Source organism: Centruroides sculpturatus, unplaced genomic scaffold (genome assembly GCF_000671375.1).
Source record: "Centruroides sculpturatus isolate CEXI.00-Female unplaced genomic scaffold, Cexi_2.0 scaffold840, whole genome shotgun sequence".
Lineage (NCBI taxonomy): Eukaryota > Metazoa > Arthropoda > Arachnida > Scorpiones > Buthidae > Centruroides > Centruroides sculpturatus.
In genome coordinates, this window is record NW_019384981.1 from 315058 (window position 1) to 340619 (window position 25562).

General features: G+C 36.1%; 1 protein-coding gene across 1 annotated transcript in view; it reads right to left on the reverse strand.

Moving 5' to 3' along the window:
- Positions 1–22720, reverse strand: part of LOC111632795 (aryl hydrocarbon receptor protein 1-like) — a 51528-nt gene extending 28808 nt beyond the window's left edge. The window contains exons 1-2 of the mRNA XM_023377325.1: positions 22606–22720; positions 11943–12133 (exon numbers count right to left, since the gene is read on the reverse strand). Of these exons, the coding sequence (XP_023233093.1) occupies positions 11943–12133; positions 22606–22661 (247 nt within the window). The 5' untranslated portion in view covers positions 22662–22720. The remainder of the gene's footprint in view (positions 1–11942; positions 12134–22605) is intronic.
- Positions 22721–25562: the final 2842 nt, after the last annotated feature.

A 25562-nucleotide genomic window follows, 5' to 3' on the forward strand; every position in this document is an offset into this window, starting at 1 on the left:
AACTTTCTATTAGAAGAAAGAACCGCATCTGTTCTATTTACGAGACCATTACACCTAATTAGCTGCAACAATAGAAAGTAGACAAGCTAATCATTAAGCATTTTGAGAGTAGGAAGCGAGCAACCATAACCAAAACAATGCTCGGCCCTCTATTAATTGTTGCAGATCGCATGTAATTAAAGAAGGTGCTGCCCCCTGTCCACGGGAGTGATGTGCGTGTTCCATCTGTCCAGTTCGATAATTGTTTCCTTTGCGTCCAACTCACGCACAGGAAACGTCCTGTTCCTGAGCAGCTGTATTCCGTGTCCTGTCACTCTGCTTATGGCGATGGGGTTAGCTGATCTTAATACGAAGTTCGCGTTTCTGTAACGTGTTGTGACGTCTATATGATACTTTTGCTTCTCTGCAACTAACGCGTAAACAGTAATGCTTCCTAAAACTCTATAAGGAGGACGATCTTAAGTAGTTGTAACGTGGCATTACAATTAGATTATTTTCTTCGTCGTATTTCGATTGTTTTCAGGGAATTCGAAGGAGTTAAAACATACTTTTAGGGCTTAATTTTTAACATATTTTCCCATGCAATTACTTACAAATAATGTTGATTTACAGAATAAGATATTAAGAGTCATAAAATAATTTCTTATATATTTATAAATCTTTTTTTTAGCTTTAAAAACTTATTACAGGTGAGGTTGTATCTGGCTTTTTTTCTTTCTTTTTTTTCTTAATTTAATTGGAAATCGGCCAATCCAAGTTGCCAAAAGAGATTTTAAACATGGATACTATTCCCTACATTGCATGACATGTAGTTTAATTATTAAATTTAAACTAGTGTCCATTTAAGTACACAATTAATTATTTATACACGGTTAATTACACACAATTAATTGCTTGGAACTTTGATTTAATCAGACCGCAAGCCGTAATAATAATAATAATAATATAAGTTATTCATTTTAGTCATTTAGAATATAGTTTAAACTATTCATAAGTCGAAGATAAGTTTACTTTTGTTAGGAAATAATGAAATGTTAACAAATTGCTAATCGATCTTGACCTATTGCAATGCCTGTCTGTTGAAAGAACAAGCTTCTCTTTACTTTCAATCTTCCCCTATATGATGCATTAGTGATCCTTAATCCATAAACTCATCAGCACACAATTTAGGGGGCAATAAATATCCTCTGGAGATTAGTTCCTCTCTTATTACATAGAAATTAATCCCGCCAATATAATTTCTCCAGTTTTCTAGCAATATTTGTTTCTTAATAAGTTTAATTAACCTGATTTTAAGTTATGCAATTCGACTATTGTAAGTCTCGAGTGCATGAGATCTTGAGAGAAGTTTACTCTTTTGTTTAATAATACTTTATTATGTTTTCTTGACATGCGGTAAATTTAACGTAAGATACTTAACGTGCATAATTTTCCATACATTTTCTCTCACTTCGGCCCTTATAAGGTATTATTTATTAACACTATGGCCTCAATTATAAGATAATTTAAAAACTTTAAATGATACCATGTAAAAAATTATAGTTAAAATTAGAATAAGCGCCGAACTTCCACTTAAGATCAATGTAAAGAGCTGGATTTATAGAATTTAGATGAAATATCTGGCCATAATGGCTACTAGCATGCATTTTGAGGATTAATGTAGTAAATTTGGATAATTTGTCAGCTTATACATAAGTCTATACTCGTGTAAGCATTATATTTTACGAGATTCACCCATTGTTTGCTGTAATATAATCCTAAATAGTCGTTAAATTTCACGAAATTCTTGCTGTAATTAAATCGCGGCCTAAGTTTGAAAAGGGGGGAAAGAATACATAAACTTTCTTAATTGTTTAAGAAATTGCAGATTATTTAGTACCCTCTATAAATCAAATAAAGTATCAGTTAGGGTGGACAGAAAAAGAAGGCGAAGATAAAAAATGGTCGATCCCCTCTCTCCATAATTCAAAGCAAGATTTATAATATTAAAACTGCGTATAAACACAGTAGCATTCCAGTCTTAAAGGGGAGGAGGAACATCACAGTATTTACAAAACACTATACGGATATCTTAAGAATTAATGGAATTACCCATCATTTTATAATAATGCTCTACAGGTGGGAGTGTGTTGTAAAGGTGTCGAGAGTAACGGAATCACGTGTCACGATATTGCACGCAACGTCACGTGATTCGATCACACAAGTGTCTTATCGAACCTAATCTGGCTTTTTTTTTTTTTTTCAAAATGCAGACCGATTTCAATTTCTTATTTTTATTTTTTTTTTTAATATTTGATACCCGGGAGTTAGTATTGAATTCACGCGTCGATCTATCCGGATCCCTCCTTTTACCTTCTGCAACCAATAGAATTGATCGTAACGCTATCACGTGATGGCCGGCGGCATTCACGAGTTGGTTAGCCTTTCTATAAGGGTGCCGATTCTGTATAGATAATCCGTAATTGAATTTACTTCCTGTGGTGTTACGTGATTGGAAATTATTTTTAACTTTCACAATGAAACGTCATGGCTTAATTTTAAAGGAGCGCCACGTTCGTGATTGAGGCTCAATAAGAATTATTATTATTTTTTTTTTTAGCCATAAAAAATCCATTATTTATCCTAAAAAATTAAGTTGTTTTGTTGTGTCCGAAACGCTTATTCTTTGACGTAGCCTCTAAGATCGTTGTTTATTTACGCAAAATTTTTAAAAGGGTGGGATTAAAAAAAAATAGTTTATTAATTTTTACAATATATAATATATATTCTTTTAACCTGGCATGGCGTGTGTTGTATATACAGGGCCGTCGAGGGGAGCTGGAGATTTTTCCCTGAGTCCAAGGACTTTAGCGGTTTCAACCCAATAAATGTTATTTTTACTAACAAAAAATATTTAAGATTGTCTTTAATTAATTAATAAATAAAAAAATTCTACATATTTCGTTTGTTAAAAACTGACTGGCAAAAGGGGCCCACTAAGGCGAAGAAGGGCCCGCTGTACCCCCGGGTCCCGTACAAGCGCATCGCATCTCTGTGTATATAATATAATACCTATAATACGTAACCTGATATGTTAGTAATCAAACAATGTAGCCGGATTCTTATCAGGTTTTAATAATGGCTAATTAATTAAGATACTAAGTAATTTTCACTAGAAATAGGCGTTAAGCCACACCATCTCGTGTTAAATTTAATCGTTAGAAATAAATGAAATTCAATTTAGAATAGTCTGTAAGAAAATAAAAGCCGGGAGGACGGACTGGATAGAACCCGCAACTCCTGCATTACCAGTTTAAATATAATATTTAGCCTATATTTATATAAAGTAATACAATACAATCGACTGAGGAATGAAATAAATACAAAATAGTTATATGTTACATACAATATATTGTTTAATTTTAATTTTATTTAATGTTTTCTTCCCAAATGGAACTGAAATCTCCAGAAACACCCCTCCCGCGTGCACGGCCTTGTCTATAATATATTGATGTATATAATCCTGAATAGGCCTAGATTTTTGGTCTTTTATGCCGTAGATAAAATTATATATATGACACAATAAGACTAAATATCTAGAATTTTTTTTAGCTGAATATTAATACTTAATCATTGTATATCGAACTGCAGCAATGCCTATCGTCTAATACCATTTATATAAAATCTTATTCATAATGTAACGAAATTTACAAATAAATAAATTTCGTACATAAATGTTTATAAGATCGTACAGCATTAAAATGTAGGCCTCTCTTATAGGCCCTAACATAACAAGTAGCATAAACAATCCCTTTATCATCCCGATCAATGTTTACACTGCACAGCCGAACAAAGCACCCGGCACAAAATATGATCTGGGTATTAGGTAAGGTGGACAGCAGAAAAATACAGCGTTACCATGGCGACATTTACTGTCAAAAGGTTCAGGTAACGAAGATACAACTCTCCTGTCCAGAGGGCTTGACTGGACGCCTATTGACGTCAGTTTTGTCTGATGCCATTAAGAAGTGAAGAATGATAAATTGCCTCTTCCATCAGGCCGAGCAAAAAACCACGCGCCAGTTGGATTTTACGGCTAAACGGTCACGGCAATCAGGAGAAGAAAGGAAGTATAAGAAGAAAAGGGGGAAAAAATAGGATGAAACTTCCTCCTGAGAAAGAAATGCGAGATCCTCGCCACGCCTCTGTAAATATTTAAAATCATCTACAACAGTGCGAATTTCTAATAGACGAAAGATGAGGCTAACCAAATGTTTTAAGTGTTCGCCGTCAACTCCACCCCACGTTGAATAAAAACGACTTCAAAATTTATTACAAAAAAAAAAAAAGAAAAAATTGTTTGGCAAAAGTTCAGAAACTCCAACTTTCGAAAATTGAAGCGTTATCAGTTAATTAACGCTTAAAAAATTTCGAATTTCGAATTGACCAATTACACAACCGAATTTGAATATTTAAAAATGATTAAAACGATTTTAAAAAGTTCTGTTACGTCATCTATATTTTAAAATACCACGCGCCGTACGAAATCGATCTTTTTTTTTTTCGAATTTAACTGCTTAATGATTGGTTTAAATTTTGAATTTTTGAATATTTTAAAACTCGGCATTATATACTTGCACTCTATTAAGTTTTTAAACTGTTGCTTTTAATATTTAAAATATAAATGTTGCATTTATGTCGATGATGTCATTATATAAATAAATATATAAATATATATATAAAACGACATTAAAATCAAATTAATAATAAAAATTAGATGTTATGTAAGACGTCTTTCAACGATACAACCGTCCATTTTGTCTAAACATGACGACTTTTGTAAATATCGATCGGATAATCAGTCATTTTATTCGTTCTTCCGTTTAACTGTCTCTGACCGAAATAGAATGTGATTTATCACTTTAAGTAGACCCGTAAGCTAATAGACGCTTTATTATCAGTAATATTGTAAGCTTAATGGACGAGGCGGCGCTAGCAGCGGCGTGCTATCATCCAGATTCGAATCCCCATTTGCTATTTTCAAACGGCACGTGCAGCGCGTGCTGCGGCACGTGATGAGACGAGCGCGCGCGCTACCGTTCGGCAATCGGCGCGAGCGTCGCTACGCCGCTAGCGACGCCACTCGAGAAATTTATTTATTTTATTCATTACGTTTTTAATGCTATAAAGAAAAATCGATACAGCATTGAACGTTAAAGTCGTTTACGTTTTAATGGGGATTTTAGAAACGTTTCTATCGAGCGGTATTTTTTTTTCTGGTTTTTTCTCTTCTTTTTTTCGAATTATTGAGCTGAATGACGCGTCGGAAGATGGATAAAGTTGCCGTGTCAGTTTTTAATCTAGTATCTCGTGCTGCGATGCGCACCGGCTGACGTGCCTGCAAACAAGACAATCAAGGGTTCTCGAGTGACACTGCTGCTAAAGTTACGTTTTGTCTGTCAGTCGGAGGCAGCTGGGCTGTCAGTCCCGAGTTACTCGGACTAAACCTAAGCTGGCTTTGATGGACAGTCTGACATGACCAAACTCTCTTATCAGTCTGCCGACTGGGTGGCATGCGGAAAACTTGCATCGTCAACGGAACCTGGAACTGGTCCAGTTTCGAACAATTGGAGTGATGGCTCCCTGGAATATTCAACTGCAACGTGCGATAACCTATTATAAAGATATATACAATTAAGTTGTTGAGAGTGGCTAAATGCATTGTCTTGCGTGAGGAATTCATAAATAGAGCTCTCGCTTTAATTTTGGACGGTTTTAACGTGGATTTAAATTAATTCGGGAATTAAAAAAATAAATTAGTATTGCTGCGTGATCGATTCGAGCGCTGGTGGATCATACGATTTCTCCTCATTGAATTTGATGCAGCATCGATCACATGGTCCTTTTCAAACGAATCATTTTTCATTTAGCCATGTGCAACGAGATGAATTGTAATAAGGAGTGGAGAATATTAGTTTCCTTACTGCGCGTCACGTGATATCCGAATGTCGAAGAGGTGGGCCTTCGAACGATATGGTTCCTAAGACTGGAGTTCTTCGTTCTCTTCACGTGAACATTTCAAGAACGGGCGATTCGGGAAGGCTGTGCAGCCTGCCGACGATTAAGTACGCCGAGTCACGAAGGTAACCGGCTGCTAATTAATTCTATCCATCGGAAAATGACGTAGGAAATGTCCATTAATGCACGCCATAGGCAATTAGCGGATAGAGACGCCAAATGCCTGACGATTGGAATTTCAAAATTTAATCTTAACTGTCACGTGACGGGGGGTTTCTGCGCGCTCTTTTCCGTCACGTGACGAATGTTAATCTGGACCCTGTCACATGAACGAAAAGGATATTTCCTGCAGCCATCGGCACGATTATTTTTGAATACGTCACGATTAGGTTAGAGGCATTTAAATGGTTTACAGCCGGATCACGTGAAAGGATTTAAATTCAGTTTGGCAAGTGGGTGATCTCTCTCTCGTGTTTGTGTGTGTGTGTGTGTATATAGCCTATATATATATATATATACGGCCGGCCGTATGACACGATCGGCAAATTAAGCGTGATTAGGACCAGGTCGGAGCAAACATGTAGTTGTCCTTGTCGTCATGGCAACGACCCAAAACATATCCCAAAACAAAAGTACGGATCATATACAGTTTCTCCAAGGACAGCCGGATTAAAGTAGCTGTAGAATATTTCCACGTTTTAAGCAACGGTTCACGTGGTTTTACTAAAATTCGAACTATTCGCGTGGGCTTAAGAGCAGTGTATCACAGCAAGAAGGGGGGAATTTTGAGCGCAGATCACGTGACTGTGCTCGAAGACCCGAGTCGTTCCCTCCACCTTATCGCATACACCAGTTATCCAATAGAGTTTGCCCGAAGCTAGACATCCTTCTTTCCTCCATTTGAATCATACGATCCGTTAAGGTGTAGGATTACTAAGCAGTTTTCGAGAAGGATCGGTCACGTGATATGGCTCCAAGGGTCGGAGGAGAGCCGATCAAATCACGGCGACGAAATGAACCTGTTACAAACGAGAAGCTAAATTGAGTGGACACTCGAAATAAGGCATTAGATTAACTACGGTTGTGGTGTATGTCACGTGACGCGCTTTGCAAGATCAAAATCTTTTCCGCGAAACGGTAGAATCGCTCCGGGAACAACGACCAAAAAAAGCACGTGACAAAATTGGACTAATATTATAAACGAGGCGCTAAACTGAGGGAGCACTCGCAACACGACGACAATCACGTGAATGGCAAAACTGTTGCTCGAATGGAGTACGTGCGGCCTTTCGGGAATATCACGTGACGGCACGAAATGGCGGGCAGAATAACGTGACAATCCGCGCACGAATCACAGGGCCCGAAAGCGAGCGAATGAGATATTTGGTTGGGTTATATTCTTCTGGTCAGGAGGATAATAAAAGTTGCTAACAATGACAACTCGTACTTATTATTTTTTTGCTCGTGTTTGTGCGAGTTGCCTAATTATGTCCTCCAAAAAAAAGAAAAAAAAGAACAAGAAAGTAGTCGGGAAGTGGATCGATAGGAGGAAAACATACACAGCCTTTTTTCCCGGTGTGTGTGTGTGTGTATTTATTCAAAGTTTGTCGTCTTCCCTACCCCCGAGGGCATTGTTCGTCATCAATCTTCTGTTAGAAAACTTTCCCAGGATTCTTCACTCCCCTTTTATGGGCCACTTGTTTATTCATATCCTTTTTTCGAGTGAGAATATCTCGCCATTAAACAGTTTTATAACCCTGTTTTCTCGTGGTTTCCCCCCACGGCCCTGCATCTGGGTGCCGTCACGTGACGGTAAGAGTTTCGATTCTCGAACAGTCACGTGGCACCGACGAATTTCACTTTTGTCGCCCTCCGGCGTATATACGAACTCCACACCTGCTGTAACACGTTGATTGTGTGACGAGTTCACGGGTGCTGATGGCCAACGTATAAAAAAAAAAGCTATTTTGAAGTTCGTGAGATCACTTGACAGACTGTCGGATTTATAAACGTGCGTGACGATCACGTGACATCCGAAAGCCTTTCATCGGCCAACGCCAGAAATGGGGGGAAGAATCCCTGTTGGATTCGATCGCGTGACAATAAAGGAACCAGATTAGGGCAGGTTACATAAACAGCCACGTGATCGTTCCGAACTTATACAGGTGACGAGGACCGGCGAAGACGGAGCAGGCCTCTCGGATCGATCACGTGGTAGCGAAAGAGCTTCGATTTAACGCATTTAAAACCGTTTAATGGGCATTAAATTCGAATCAGCTGACCGATAATCTCGAGCGCTGAAGTCGGCAGTCTTCCAAGGCTAGGACGCGTCACGTGACAATAGGTGATACCTTCAAAAAGTGCTATGGAAGAAGCGAGAGGAAATCGATCACGTGACGATAGGAAACAGCCCATTTGCACGGAAGAAATTAAAGAAAGAACAACATCGGAAACTTTGCTTAATGGAAAAGTACCAATTTGACGAGGGGGAGGGTAGTAGTTGTAGTAGTAGGAGGTGGAGGAAGAGGAGGAAAAAAAAAACTAACAGAATGTAAAGCAGAATGGGATAAAGTATGTAAAAAAAAAAAAATTTATATGTAGATCCACCATCTGCTAAAGTTACTATATATAGGTCTATCTGATAGATTTTCCATCTTCTCGCACCAACACGTGCAGCGATTCCGTAAAAACTAGCGAAAGAATAAGTGGGTGAGGAAAGGTGAATCGAGCATTAAAAAAATCCTCTTTAATTTCTTTTCACCCCGTTACGTGAATTAAGCGATTAGAGAGGGCCACCACGCCGTCACGTGATCGAGCAGACCGATATTTCTTTGTCTTGCCTGATTAACTAGTGGATGATCCATCCCGCCGCGCGTGCTGCGCGGCCGGGCTGGTGATTTAAGATCGCTGTCGTGGGCTGAATTTATACCTGTTAGTGGCCGTCACGTGCTCCGCTCAGGAGAGTCGCCATCGCGTGGTTACGCTCTCGATTCTCCGTTGTTTGCGCCCGTTTATCACGTGATTATACGGAACTCGGCTTCTGTTGACAATGTATCGGGCTCGCGATTTAAATCCCCCCGTGATGTGACAGAAATCATCTTACCGTCACGAATTCCGTTTCACGTGACCGAAGCGCGAACTCCGTCCACGTGACGGCTTTCGGAATTTCTGGCTCGTAGGCACGAGAATCGAAATGGTGGCGGCCGTCACGTGACCGCTTAAATGTCACGTAACCAATCGGACGCGAATATCTCGGCCGTCGTAAAGGTCCTAATTTGGCTAATCTAGGAGCAAGAGTGGCGCCCTACTTCGACTGTTCGACGGTACGAATTAAGTGACCACGCGTTGCCGGGAGGGTTTGAACCCCGTCACGTGACAAAATCGGGGCAATTTTTCGCGGAATTCCCTTCTTACACGTTCTATTAATTAGGCAAATTAATCTTTAAATTTAGGTATCTTGCATCTTTAGTGCCTCTTTCTTCCACTTAAATTTGCATATGGCATTGGCCCCATCAGGCCCTAACTAATAAATTTCGGTGCAGAAATGTTGCCTTATTTTCAAAAAGTCGAAATTAAGTATTTTAAGGCGAAATTATATTATGTAAAACTTATTAAAAATTTTGCTATGTTGTAATTTAGTTCGTAGTGTTATAAGCTGCCAGTAGCTTAACTAGAACGGATGTTTAGGGGACCAAATTGGAACGTGCAAACCTACATTCATCCTCGTACCACTGTATAAGGAGTAAACTCGTACTGTACTGTAAATATCGTATGTGCTATATACAGTATGTGTGTATGCGCGTATGTTTGTCACATTTAAATCTTTCTCCTGTATTTGGTTTTTCTTTAATTTACGGTAAATGGGTCCAAGCCCCTGGGCCTCTCGTGGTTTCTCTATTGTAATGGATTGGCTTGCTTGTAAAGTTATGAGTATGTTTCTGTAATAATCTGTAAAGAAAATCGAGATTATTAAAGAAAGCAACGAATTCTAGATAATCCGAAGTTAGAATTCCGCAGTTTATACGAATCCTGTAAATAAATTTACAAGAAAACGAATTCTAGAATTTCAAATTTTCCATAAACTGACGAATTTTACTTGCATTCGTTAGATCTAGAACTGTTCGAAAATGACAAGTAACGGTTAAGAAGAAATCGATAATTCTAGATCTACGGAATTAACAATAATAAACCGTGAATAAACATATATTCTAGATCTAAATGAAACATACTCTACAGGAAATTAACGTTTTTTTTTTTTTTTAGATGTAAAAAGCCGAAATTCTAGAATTTTATGAACAAGTTGCAGTTCAGAAATTGATAATTCTAGATCTTCGAAGCTGACGAATTTCAAATCACGAGTGAAATGTATTCTAGATTCTAAAGCGAAGATTATATTATAAAACAATTGGTATATTCTAGACCATAAATTCTAGAATCGGAGGAATCTTATTTGCATAGATCTAGAAAGAAAATGACAAATCGTAACTAAGAAGAAGGCGATAGTTTTTAGATATACAAAGCTGAGGAATTGGGGATTGTAGCTAAATATATTCTAGATCTAAACGAAATCTATAAGTAAGTAAGGCAGAAGAACTGGAATTTTACGTCATAAATAAGTTGATGTATTTTACTTGAATCGTTCTTTTAAACATAGATTTGTTGATCTGATTGAAATGTGTATTATTAATAATAATAAGAAAATGACACAGAATTGGCTGGGAAACGGACGAATTGTAAATCGGCTTACTTCCACGTCAAGAAGAATTGACCAATAAAACAGGCGTAAACATCGTTCACGTTCTAGAGACAATATATATTCGAGAGCAAACAAAGGCCTGAAGTTGTGGTAAGTAATAATAATGCCGGAGTACAGACAAACAGATAACAAAAAGCAGACACGATCCGTGAAATGAGTCAGGTAGACTTTAGCTGATGAAGCACTCGTGATTTTATAAAAATCAATTTTTTTAATTATACAAGAGGATTAGAGGGGGACGTAACCCGTCTATTGATTGGTCGGCAGCCGGGATGAATGGTTGTATCGCCAGAGAGCGATTGGTGAATCAATAACATTAAACGCTTCCGTTAATTCGGAGCGGCAACGACGTCGCGCTCTCTACCCAATGGCGTTCAAAAAGCCACCCTTCTACCCGGATCGTTCGTGACGTTGCGGGTGCGTGACGCGGTTCTCACGATCGTCCCGACGGTATGTGACGTCCCGTATTACGTCATCGTAGGACGCTAATCAATGGAGGGAGCGAACAATGGCGTGTCCATTGTGTCGGAACCGACACTTCCTGGTGGCTGATTAGATTGTATCTTTGTAGGAAATAGTAGATCAATCGTGCGTTATCGAGAACTTTCTTCTCTTATTACCGATCTGTTATATTTATGTTTACGTTTGTTGACTACGTTCCAGTAAACACGGGCGTGAAAAAAAAAAGAAAAAAACCGAGCCGCCATTTTGTCGCTCGCGTGTCGCGTCGCTACGCGCCACGCTCGCAACCGAAGCTTGGGGGTATTTTTTCTTATTTTTTAAATTCCTTTCCGTTCGCCCATTTAAGATATTTCCGTTTGGAAATATCTTAAATGTTTAAATTTCCGTTTGGAAATATCTTAAATGGGCGACAAAATCTACCGATTTTTATACATTACGCGGGTGCCAAACTTCAACGCGCCGCGATCGTGTCAGCGAGGCGTTTTATCGATCGTTTACGTGTTTTTAAGTAACTAAATAAAGCTTTCTCTGTAAACAACTTAATTATAATCATAAATTCTCTCAATACGGAGTTGTTTTAATGTGTTAAACATCCATCTGTAGCCCCGTTTTAACTTATAACAGGAGCGGATCAATTGATAGCGACGCGATCTCGCGTCGTAAAACTACACACGCGCGCGCGTAAAAAAAGAGAAAAAACAGCGAGAAATTGAAGTGTTTTTCTTACCTTGAAAGTAGCTTTTCGTCCTCAGGTAACTGACGCTTAACCGTAGAATGGATAATTTGTCTAATTTTGAGAGGACGCTCTGCTCGTATGGAAGTAGACTAGCCAAAGTGTCCAGTTCTGCGTTTAATCTCTCGCGATGTCTCTTGCTAGGGTTTGATTTCGTTTGGCTATCTTTAGGCGCCACTCTAACACTGAAAACAATGAAAAAAATTCGTTAAAAATCGCGTAAAAGAGCGACAAAGTTGCCCCTAGCGCAGCGGTTCTCAACCATATTTTTTCGCTCGCGCATCGCCTTCTGTTTATAGGCATTGTACCATTAACTTATGCACTCCCCAGTGGCACGCGTACTACCGGTTGGGAACTTCTGCGCCGTGCATACCTTAAAAAAACTCCCATAGCAGCAAATTATAAAATTTTTATGCAAATTATCTCATTAGTTCCTAGGTTATTTGACAACTTAAATGAGACGTATCGATAAGGCAATTATAATTAGATTTAAATGGAAAATTTTAATTTATGTTTAAAAATCGATACAGGATAAAAAAAATTCAGTACTTAAAACTACGTAAAAATATAATATTTAACGATAAATGGGACTCTATTAGCTTTAATTTTTATACAGTCAAGCCCTACAGGAAAGTATTACAGGGAGCAGGACTGTATCGTAATCAAATACGTTGTAAGTAGTCTTAAATTCTATGACACAAACTTCGATTTAGCACCACACTGAAATTGGCACTAGATCGAGTGCTGTTCTAAACCGAAGTACTTCATACAATACGCATTACATACAGTAATGAAGGGTTCTCTGTTTAATATTTGTGGGGATGACCTATTCACAAATATTCATCGACCCTTTACTCGAGGTTTGACTGTACTCAGGAAATGTTACTTGGATGGATTTTGCACTATTTAAAGTAGAGGATAATGCAAATTTGTTTAGAAGAATCTTCCCTTTTACTTATAAAAATATGAAGGGAGAGGTGGACCGAGTTGTTATGGCTCTAAGATATAACATATAACAGGCCCTTTCCCTCCACCAAATAATAAAACGTGATGCCCTAAGCTGTAGCTTGTTTAGGTCATGAGCAAATCCTGCCATATATGGAGGTATATTGTTCTGTTTTCTTGAAGGAATTAATCTTCAAATGGAAGTTCTTAAACGAGACAGTGATTATTCTCTCGTATTTAAAGAATTTGAGACGATAACTTCTGCTTTTACCTGCGATTTTATGCTGGAAAAATTGAATCTGATCGTAGATTACGGGGGATAATAAAGAAATTTGATGAGTTTCGATGATAATTTCAAGCATTTATTAAGCTAGAGGATAATTTTAAAACGATTTTCTTAAAGATTTATTAATTAAAATCGAGGGAAAAGTTTTTAAAATAATTTACGTTGGAAGGATGAGAAACTAATTGGCAACAAAAAGAGGTGGAGGAAAGATAGTAAGATACATTTAGAAGAATGGTTTCGGGGTCTTTAGTGGCATTAGAGAGAGAAAGGTGAAAGTTGCAGCTCGAGGTAGCCTAAATTTGATGGATCAGAGGGAGAGATGGGGTCGGTTAGAGGGACGTTTAGTGGTATTAGTGGGAGAGATTTGCAACGGCGGTTATGGGTATAGTTTATGATAATCACGTGTTCTGTAGATCGATAAAAAGATTAATTAGAGAAACGGCGAGAGACGGGATGTTTGTTGCGAGGTTTAGAGAGCCATCCTGAAGGGGGGAGGGAATTCAGCACAAATGTTTAGCATTTTGCAGGCGGTAGCTTAATTTACGAACGTTAGAAGCAGCCATGTAGAAAAATAGACGGTAGCTGCTCCGGTACAAGGACTCTATTCTGGTCAGATCGGTAGAACAAAGGCAGTAAAAGACGCGCGCGCTCGGCTGGACATGTCGAAGTGTTTACCCGAGTCACGATTGATACAGGTTAAACGGGCAGAAACGAAGCTGCGTGCTTAGACGTCATTGGACCTACATCGTTAAATGTTTATTACGTCACTTCCGTTTCCGCTGTGTGTCAGCTAATGTCCCGAACATTAAGCCTTAATATTCCTGGATGGAAAAGACATTGGATCGAACCGAGGCAGATTAAAGTACAGCGCGTGTATATATATATATATATGTATTAAAAAAAAGAGCATTTACTTCTACTTTTCCCAGACCAAACCTATGCTTAAGTACTATTAGTGAAATAGTGTAAGTTAGGCCTACTTTTAAAAGCGGTTACGACCTTTGTTTCTTCGCAAATTATTTTCTTCTGTGTAATTGGCAAAGCGTTTATGAGCTAAGAAATGGCACCCGGCGGCACTTAAAGTCACGAAATATCAAAAAAATCTCAATATTTCATAACGAAATTTTAAACCTAGTTTAAGATCTTAATCATCAACTCAAATACAAAATATATTACATGTAAGCCTCATATTTATTTAGTAAGAGGCAATTATTTATAACTCGAGAACGAATCAATCGATTTTCACTAAATTTATATAATTTATTCATAACGTTAATACGAGGCCGTGTACCAAATTTAGTTAAAATACCTCCAATAAATGATTTTTATTCGATTTTTTTTTTATTTTTTTCCTATACGCGCCCTTATCAATTAGTAGCAAGTAATTGGGGGAGAAGTAAAACCTGTTATAATTAAAAAAATGATTTTAAAAAAAGCATCTACTAAAGAGGATCTCATTAAATCTTTCATTAGGTTTAATAAATTTTATAGTAAAATATAAGGGCCTTCGTTTGATAGGCCTCATTCGCGCACGAGAGATAAAATAATTTTTAACTAGACTATTAATAACAAACAAAATTGCTTATGAGGCACCAAATGGGATTTCAGAAACGGAGACCTCATAAGAGTCAACGGATCTATAGAGATTTAAGGAACACATTTATAAGGGCAGAACATAAGGGGCTTCATCACCACCATTTTGTGCTGAGATTTGGGCTTTATATTAAGTCTAATGACACCTCGATCGCTAAATTTTCAGTTGTTTTCGCTTAGAATTATAAAACATTTCCAACTTTTATACGTTTTAGTAGCGTTTAGGAACCAAAATTTTGAATTTCGGAGCTTTATTCTAACGACAAAGACCCGAATCTAACCTTAATTTCGATTGTATGAACTGTAAATTATAACTTGGAAGAGCTGTAATTCTGTTTAAATACTAATTTTGTACATCTTAATGTCTATATTTATGCAAAATTTAGCGTATTTTGGACACTCTAAATGAAGCTTTGGCATTTATTTTTAGTTTAAAGATTAGACCTCGTAGGCCTGATTACATGTATACTACATTATACACTCGGAGAACACACACACAAATATACAGATCCCGTATTCAAATGCGTATTACGGATCAAAAATCGGAAGAGGTTGTTAATAGAAGACCTCTAAGACGATGGCCACTGGGTCATAAGGACTCTTATCAAGTGTTGATTCTAGTGATTGACAGAGGGTGCCGATGTCACGCAGCTTTGCGTGAAGTTTCACGTGCATGCTTCGTGACCCATTAGCCATTTGATCAAGTAATAAAACGTGTGCCATTCAAAATGCATACCATCGCTATAAGAGGCCTTCTATCGTCGGTTATGATGCAGCAACATGCCCATCCGAGTGAATACAGTGGGGCAACTTGCATCAAAAAATAAACATTAGAAGTCTTTATGGCATTTCTACACGCGCCTACTTCAAGCAATCCGTTTCCCTTCTAATTATAGACGTGGACCTTACACAGAAAAATAAAAATAATAAAAAAAAAGCAACTTCAATTTACGAAGAACAAATAACCTATATTTTAATGCCAAGTGCCACGTTTAATATTGGTACAGTACATGGCCTGAAGTTCGATTAGTTTGGACAGTGCACGTTTTTTTTTTACGTAAATTTTACGTCATTCTTCAGAATTTCTCAATGTAAAACTGAATAGACGACGTCAAATTGACGTGAAACTGTGCACTATGTCGACCAATCGAATAGACCCTGTATTCTTAATGTTACGATCCGAAGATGTATGATATCTTCCATTGAAGACAAATTAGGAGGCCTTTCGATACTTAATAGCGGAATTATGAAGATAAAAAAATATAAATAATATTTCTTATGTTGGGAAGAATGGTATTAAGGGTGTAGAAGGTCTGTCGGAACTTAAACTAGAATAAAAAAGGCTTCCTAAAAAGTAGGTTACAGGCTTGAGAACGTATCTTAAGATTCGTATAAAGAGAAATTTAATATAAAACGGTTAATTAATTGGCATATAACTACGTTTAAAGGAAGAAATAACACTCAAATGAACATCTTTAACACGTTAAATTACATTAACACCATTTTTATTATCTTGTAAAATGATCAGAATCGACTTAAAGTCAGCCTTTATCAACGATAAAAATGTAATTTAATAAATTTTAACAAAAAATTCGAATTGTTCTAACAACATAACTGGAGTTTTATAATTAGGGTTTAGAAGAGTACACATTAAAGATGTAGACCCATCTGTTGCAAAACTCAAACATATGACTAATCCTGGATTAAATTTGGTTTTTTCCCTCTAATATCTTACGCTTCAGCGATCCAAACTAAAGGAGATACAAAAAATGGTATCCGGGGTCTTTGTTTAAACTTCTATTTGTCATACTTTATAAAATGAAGATCCTCTTAGGAGTATGCTTTGGAAAATAAAAGAAAAAAAAAAAAAAAAGAGGAAATATACTTCCAACATCAAAGCCTACAATTAGTTTTCAATGGATTCTTTGGTCTCTTGGACTTTATCCTATCCTCGATAACAATATCTTAGTATTGGATTGTTATTCAATAGACCTAAACCATTTAAAATTTCATAAACTACGGCGTATGAATGCATAATTTAGCTACATTAAAGCATTTAAAACTCTTTAGAATTCGCTACTGAAGCGTAAAGATTAAAGCATTGTTTATAAATTTGTCTGTCCAGTTGTTGAACTGAACAACGTGTTCGACTTCGGATTACTTTTAACAAATTTATAATTTTAAAGTCTCGTATTGATCATTGTTAGTAAAGATTTACGCGAAACATTTAGAAGGTGGCCCAAATTGGTACCGTGCAAACCATTATGAAGCCACCACTAGAGCTAATGGATGAAGAGTAAACTCTTAGTGTGTTTGCCACGTTCGAATCTTTTTCGTGTACTTATATATTTTTTCTTAATTTATTTACGAAGAGGGCTCGGGAACCCTGGACCCTTTTACTTTGTTTCCAGTAGCGCAACATGAAGGAAATAGTCATCTTTTACAATATGTTTACATAATCTAAGAACACGTGTAAGTATTAAAGCTAGAATTTTTAGAAGATTCGTATGTAAAAATGGCGTTTGGACTGGATAAAATTCGAAAATATATGCGTAGTGAAGATCCTTTTGTTTGTTTTTCGGATGTGGCTTCGTACCACGAAGCTAAAAGGGATCGCTTGACACTTAAGTAAATTGGCATAACGTGTGTGTAAAGACTTGATCTTATAAACGATTGTGTTCCTCCTTTTTAAGCGGTCTTCAAGTGAAAAAAAAAAAAAATGTATCAAAACCTCAGGAGTCTTCACCCAGAAAAGCATCACCCAAGCGATTCTAAAAGGCCAATTGACTAATAAAATAACCAGAACGATAATTGGCTATTTTAGAAAGATAAAAAGCAATGTTTATTCGTTCCCCCTCCACTTTTGTTTAGTATTAGCAGGTGGTAACTCCTTTCATTAGTGGGTTTTAGAGGGTCACAGCAGCTGCATTCAGGGATGCGCAAATTAGGCTTAACGCCCCGTCTTGTTACAGCAGTTGATTTCTGCATCGCTTCTCAAGCATGCAGCTAGACTCGCGTCCATGGGAGAAGTGCAACATCGGATTTTTTTTTTTTTTATCCTTCTGTCCGAAACCACAGTTATACGACATTGGTTTTAGCGGGTCTTTGCCCCTTAAAAGTCCCCTTTTATAAGACTATTGTTCTGTTATAATCGCTGTTAAATTAACTATTGTTGGGAGGAAGCAAAGTTTGTGATTTGACAGATACCGTGATAATTATCAGAGGATCCTGCGTTTCTCCCTCTCATTGGCGGGTTACGGATGGCTTATTTGACGTTTCCTTTTGAAAATTCACTATGTGAGCTTTTTTATGGGGCCTTGACCCTTGCTACTAGATGATAAAGGCCCGATTAGCTACTTGTACCCCTTTAAGATCGCCCTTATTCTTTCCGTAACCTGTATTCATTAAAGACATGCCAAATATCAAAGGAACCGAATGTACGCTTGTTCCGAGAATTTGTCTTAGAATGGATTTTCATTCTACAGAAGCTTCAGGAGGGAGTTAATATTGTAATTAAAACATACTCAAAACCTAGGCAAAAACCTTTATACAAAACTTCGTGCAACAAGGAGAGAGATATCAGAAAGACACTCGTGCATTGTGAGCTCTTTGCATTAAAAATAAATTAAAAATATCACTTTTTACTGCGCGAAACTCGTTGCTAAAGGTCATAATAATTTAAAAATTACATTTAATTAATTAACAAATAGTTAGAAAGCGATTTCTTTGAATGTCCTAATTGTGGATCGTCATAAGTTAGCAGCACGAAACACCGTTTAATGCCCATTTTCTCCGGGTCCAAAGTAATATTTATATAAAATAATCAAAAGGAAACAAGTTAATTGTTTGTTTTTAAAAAGTATAAAAATGAAGAAAAGAATAGCCGCAGCAATTTTACTTTATTTCCTGACAAAACAGAGGGAGGTGACGTAATTTATAGTGGACATTCCTCCTTCGCGAATGATGAATGGAATGGTCAGTAAGGTGAATCACATTCGCCTTACTCCATCACCACAAGTGTCAAGTACAGGTGGGCCTCCACTGGGTGTCATGCACTGCCCTCGGGCGGGCCTGCCTCCTTATTTTGGTCTCTTTTAGCCAAAAAAGCGAACATCGAACAATTTTAATTGCTTTTATCTAATTTATGATTCAAATTCGGTGGGGGAAACGATCCGATTCTACGAGCTTACAGATAAATCAAGTTATAAAATTGGCCATTTTTTTTAATATTATTTTTATGGGTTTTAATTAAAATCGGATTAGCAACAGATTCTCGAATTTTTTCTCTGTTTTCTGGATAAACTAGAGAAATTTAGATAAGCTTAAAACTAATGAGGATAGAGGAGATAAAAAGATTTTTTTTTTTAAATAGAAGGGCACAGTTGTATAGTTTTAATTACAAGGAATAAAAATAGATTAACTTTTGTTAAATGTAGCATAAATGTATGATGCCAAGCGAAGATTTTAACAGATAAAATCACATTTCCATAAAAGATAAGCGAGATATGTGTACTGTTTCAGTAGCGTAACTAGAACCGATATTGGGAGGGGGCGAATTAGAAAGTGCAGAACCATTTCATCCCCCCGTACCACTGTGGATATAGCCACCAGCGCTGTGGATGAAGAGTAAACTCTTAGATATTGTATATATATACTCGTATAAGTGCTTTCTTATGTACTCATTTAATTCTTTCTTAATTTATTTTTTATTTACAGTAGGGCCTGGGACCTCCCTCTGTCTCCTCCCTGGTTACGCTAGTGTACAGTTTAAAAGAGACGTAGACGAAAGAAGTGTGTAGTAAAATGGAAAATAAATGAAACTGTATGATGGTTCATGTGTAACACTGAAAAAATGTATAGGGGAAGAGGTATAGAAAATCGAGACGACGTGAATATGAAAGTATAAAACAAGGGGAAAAAATCTATAAAATGAAATATAGAAGGATAGAAAATAAAATTAAAGAAAGGAAAAAACCCCTGTCGTAGATATAAGATAAATAGAAATAGAAAATGGGGAAGATAAGCCCCGAGGTCTATAGTAAATTGTGTATCTTTTCTATCTTGTTTCTGAACTTGAAAGCTGCTAATGAGGTTACTTTCATTTGTAATGCGCTCGTAAACGAGAAGAAAACGAGAAAAAAGAATTAGTTTTTCTTCTTGTTTTTTGTTTGTTTTTTTCCCTCCGCTTTTAAAAGCTTAAGTTCGAAAAATGCAATCAAAAATTGTTGGTTTTTACTTAAAACAACTTCATGCATAAACATACCTTTAGCCTTAAAGCCTCGCCCCTCAATCGATGCAATTATCATATAATTACCCCATTGCGTCCACACGCCAACAAGGCAAAAAAATACACCTCCTTATGCCTTCTGTCTAATGCCTTAGCTAGTATATTATACATAATCAACAGGCCTCATAAGGTTAGAGAATTTTTATTAGAGGATTTCTCAAGAGGCTCGTTTAGCTGTTCTCTTAATAAAGGATGTCTCCTTCTCTTATGAATTATAACGACTCATTCAGAATCTATGCAAGATTGGCGACACAATAACATCAAAACCCTATGCCGAAAGGGGGAAAAAAAAATAATAATAATAAAAAGTTTCGAGTTTAAGTAGTCTTTAGTCACGCTTTTCTAATTTTTATAATTTCTCAGAATTTCTAACACCAAAAATCAAGTTCAAGGACGTAAACAATCTATTGTCTGTGTTAAAATCACTTTTTAGAACCAGCTACTGTCTATTCGGTTTCGGATTTTTATAAAAATTAAAGAGCTTTTTCCATCTTTCAGAAAGGATAATTATCTGAGAAGCTTCTTGCACACAAAATCTAATGTGGAAAAAGAAAAAAGAAAGAGCCCACTGTGAGACAAATTGGCTCCTCGTGTCATTATTTAGACCCATAGACATAAATGCCGACTTACTTTTTTTTTTCTTCTTTGTTTTTGCCCTGTAATTGTCTGCTAGTCCTCTCTACACAGTCTCCAAAAGTAGGCCCTCCAAATCTAACCTCAAGATAATTAACTGTAGTTACAATAGTCGAAAACGCTGACCGAATCGTGTTGTTAGACCCTAATTGGAATTACTACACTGGAAATTTGACTAGGCCTTTTAATTTGTATTGTTTTATAGTAATTGAAATGCCTATTGCTTAAATTAAATGGCCTTAAAATAAGGCTTACATTAATTTATAAAACATCTCTATTGTAGCCTTTCATTTGATATTTTCTGTATAACTGTATTACATCGAGAGTTCAGGCCTACTTTAGTCGCTTTTGTTACAGTTTATTCTATCAAAATACTTCATGAATATAAGCCTAAAATACATGTAAGGCTTAGTTTTATATAGAGGCTTTAATTTCTTAAAAAGTTTAAGCAAAATCTAGCCTTAGGAGACTGTTGTAGGAGTTACTAAATGGGCCTATTATCGACTGCAAGTTGGGAAATTAACACGCGAATTAATCGAGGAAGCTATTTATCTATTTATCAGGATTAAACATGCATTTACTCACCGAAAAATCTTCTTTTTTGACGGATCTATATGAAGAAAAACACGACTTAGCTTTGGGCAAAAGCGGAACTACGCCCAGAGAAAGCTAAAATATAATGAGTCTTCCATAACTGTACTTTCCCTCATGTAAACAATGGAATAAGGGGAGAAGGAACCTTACCGTTGTTAAAGCACCTGGCTTTTTACCTGTTGGGCCTAAAACTCGGACCAATGGGACTCATATTGACGTTTCGCTTTGTAATTGCTACTTTTGTTTACTTATACAACTGCTACGGGATCATCTTCGGAATTGTACTAGGTCCAAAAATCGGATATTAATTGCCTTCGGGTTAGACAGGAAATCTTAAAAGTTAGCCCCAGGGATGACTTTCTAATTATATTTACTATGAGATTTTATCGAGTCAGACTCATAAAATTTAATGTAATTGAGTGGGCCTTTCTAGTTTTACTAGATGGGGCCCTAGCCGTGGGTTACACGCATAAAAACTCCGGTTACCTTCCTGATTTGACAATTGGCAACGTGATAAAAAAAAAGAGAGGTTTTTCTCTTAACTAAAGTCGAGTACCCCATAAATGAGAATTGCCTCAAAGAATACCTAAAGGTATATCGAATCCATGGGAAGATGCTTCAAGCACTAGACTCTTCTCATAGTCTCCATGTTGTTATAAGTAGTTTATTTCGCTATATATCCTATGTTATCTTTAGCTGTCAAACTGCATTTATCTTCGGGCCAAAATATATCTAAGAGGCCTAAAAACATGTTAAAGAGCGCTCTAGAACTAGTTAAGTGATACCTATAAAACGTCAACTATCCGATGATCTCTTTTATTAAACGTAGGCCTATCTTTTTAAATTGTTAATTCATGGGATGTTTGAGAAAAGTGAAATTCATTTATCAGCTCCCTACTTTCATTTAATCTCGATAAATCTATAAAGGAGGCCCCATCTGTAGATGTGTGTGTGTTCTAAAAAACACACACACACACAGGTGATAATTGCGAAGGTCATTAAAACCAATCTACACATACTGGCTCCTAAGGCCTACTGATAAATATCAGCCACTTTGCTATCTATCATCTTATGAGGCCTAAAATTATAAGACACTCACTTCCTCTGCTTGTCAAAGCATGATCAATGTTCTATGCATATCATCCTCATTTATCAGCTATTCATCCCTTCATTACTCTTAAGAGTTGCACATCTCCGAGCAGGTGGTTGGTGTCACCTGTCTTCTTGTCACATTTTCAACCGAAAAATTAGTATCGAGGCCCACTCGAATCGTAAAAAAAAATGCGCGCAAAATACCCGCGTGGCCTTTCGTAACTTACCTTTTACTATTCCTTCTCCTCCTCTTGGTGGCATACATAGTACCTAGATGGTTCATGGTTTCCTCCTTCCTCACGTGCACACACCAGGGATTAATAGAAAAAAAAACAAAAAAAAAACAAAAATACACACACACACGCTACCTATGTATATTAGCACAACTGTACACACTGAGTATGTTATCGATGCACATGTCTCCGACTGAAACTCGGTCGCGATAGACGCTTCCAAATTCTGGCCATAGTTAGGTCGCTTTTCTTTTTTAATATCACAGACACATCGTGATGGATCGGAGCTTTCTACTGTGCTCTGAACACGCCCACAGCCGCGTGCAACGACCAATGAACGGAGCCCTTACGTGACGCAGTATGGCGGGCGTTATGGCGGACGTGTAGTACAGTCGCTTCGCTACACCTCCCCAATGCTATCAGGTACGGTAGATACACTGTAGATAAGAAAACTCGAAGAGTAAAGTTAATCAAAACGATACGATTCACACCATTCTCAAAAGTCTGGGCATGCTCTTTAATCGCTGTTAAGCCTTTTTATTTATATTGTTTAATGCCTGGTATCCCGTAAAACGAGAAATTTCTACCGATTAAAAGACTTATATTCCCGTCACGTATACGCCATTGTCAGATTAATATCGAGAAAAATTAAGCGTGTAATTTTTTCTCTCATTGTCTTCGTACGTTAAGTAATATGAAAAAAATATATATATATTCTATAACGACGGTAAAAATGCTCGAATTAGGTTTATTTATGTTTTTTTTTTTTTTTCTTTTCAAAACGGCAACGTGTGGTGGCGGACGTAAATTCTGCTGGCAACCTTATTAACGCCCTCTCTCGGTAGATATTTGTACTAATAGGAAATATTTAAAAAAAATAAATAATAATAATTTTTACATTCGAATATATTTACGACATTTTTAATATTAAATTGCGAATATATGTATATATATATATTTTAATTATTTGAAATAAAATTTTGTTAACGTCGCGACAAGGTCGCNAAATTATGAAATAAACCGCCCAACGTCATCGATTTCAATTGGCAAAGGGCGCATCAGTTAATTAACAGAGACCAACCAGCAATTAGGAATTTGAATCGGTTTCGCTCGAATGATTCCTCCATTTTTTTTTTTTATGTTGTAAACTCAAGCCTGATTGGTTAAAACGGTTCCAAACTTCACAGAATTACGGTATACGTCGAAATTTCTCTTCCTGGAAAGCGTAGAGTCATCATCTAACGCGCTTCACGGATAAATTTCGCTTATAATAAATTATTTAGATATAATTTGACCTTCTTATATAAATAATTCAGTAACTTAAGCAACTTAAAACGTTTCTAAATCATGTAAACACGCTCCAGAACAATATACATGATGTATTTATAGCAACTTTGCTATAAATCTTCGATTTATTTTCGCCACAGACCAAGAAACTAAATTGTTTTTTTTTCTTTTTTTAAATAGTCGAAGTGCCTTGATATCAGAAGCGAACTAGCAATAGATCTGATCAGAAAATAGGAGGCCTATATAATTTATATATAGGGAGTTAATACGTTTCTAATTACAGTATAGCCCGAGGCTCTTTCTTTTAACGTTTTGATAACTTAGATGATAATCTTGTAAATAAATAAAGAGATAATCATTTATCAGTAATCTTGCCATTTTTAGTAAAAGTTTTGTAACGTTTCTCCAAGGCAATTTTCTTTAATTATCTAAGAAATTTATGTAATAAATAGAATTAAATGATTGTCTTATCTAAAATGCTTAATTATGATTTCATATAATAACTCTATGTGACTGTAATGTAAAGATTGTGAGAATATTCGCTTGTGTTTAAACTGTGTAGAATTTTAATATAAAAACATTATATAAAATCCCATATAAAACTTCAGTTTTATATGTAAGTGAAGGTTAATGTGTATTTTTGAATTTTAATGAATATATCTATGATTATAATTGTTTTAAATGACTTTAAATCTAGTTACAATTGAAATGCATACAAAATAACCTGCGAACAACGGCCTCTTTTTATGTTCTCGTCAGTGTCCATTTTTCACAGGTTTAAAATTTATTCTGAATAGTAAATTGCTGTAAAAAGAACTTCTCAATTATCATCTCACTTAAGTCTTACTTTTGTTAATAATTTTTTTTTATTTTAAACATGTCATTTTAATATGATCTTGCTATGATACAGTGTACATAGCCTAATCTACTTTTATACACATAATAGGCATATTTAAATAGCATTATGATTGTATAAGCATTATATATATATATATATATATATAAAGCAAAACTTTGACAAAATATTCTGTAAATAAGCTCTTGTAAATATTTTGTTTTAAATCTTAAATAAGAAGTATTTATTTATAATTTAATCACTAAAAATATAAGATTTATATGAATATAGGCCTTCATCCTTGCTTCAAAACTGTTGCTTCTTTCAATATTGTTTTTACTTCAATTAGGCTATAATTTATATCATAATAATGTTAAAGACTTTGAAATATGATTACCATTTAATTTTTTAAAGTGCGCATTCTTGTAACATTTGATTATTCATCTTCTCATCCCTTCATTCATATGAAGAATCATGATCTTCATTCCTTCATTTTCTTCATAATCAATGAAGTTTAATGAAGGATTAAATGCTACAAGTATGCATGTCTTTCTGTTTAATTCTATAGTTTTATATTGTCATGAATTATGTATATCTTTAGCATGTTGCTTACTAACAATGTTATAAAATTATAATCTTTTATATAGTAAAAGTTGATATGTATTATAATTAAATTTAAACATCTATAATAATTTGTATATATGTAAAATGTATGTAAGTTAATTACAATTAAACAGATTTAAAACATTTACTACAATTAAACTGCATGTACAGTACATATATATATATAAACACAAGTGATTACATGGAATTACATAGGAGAAAAACA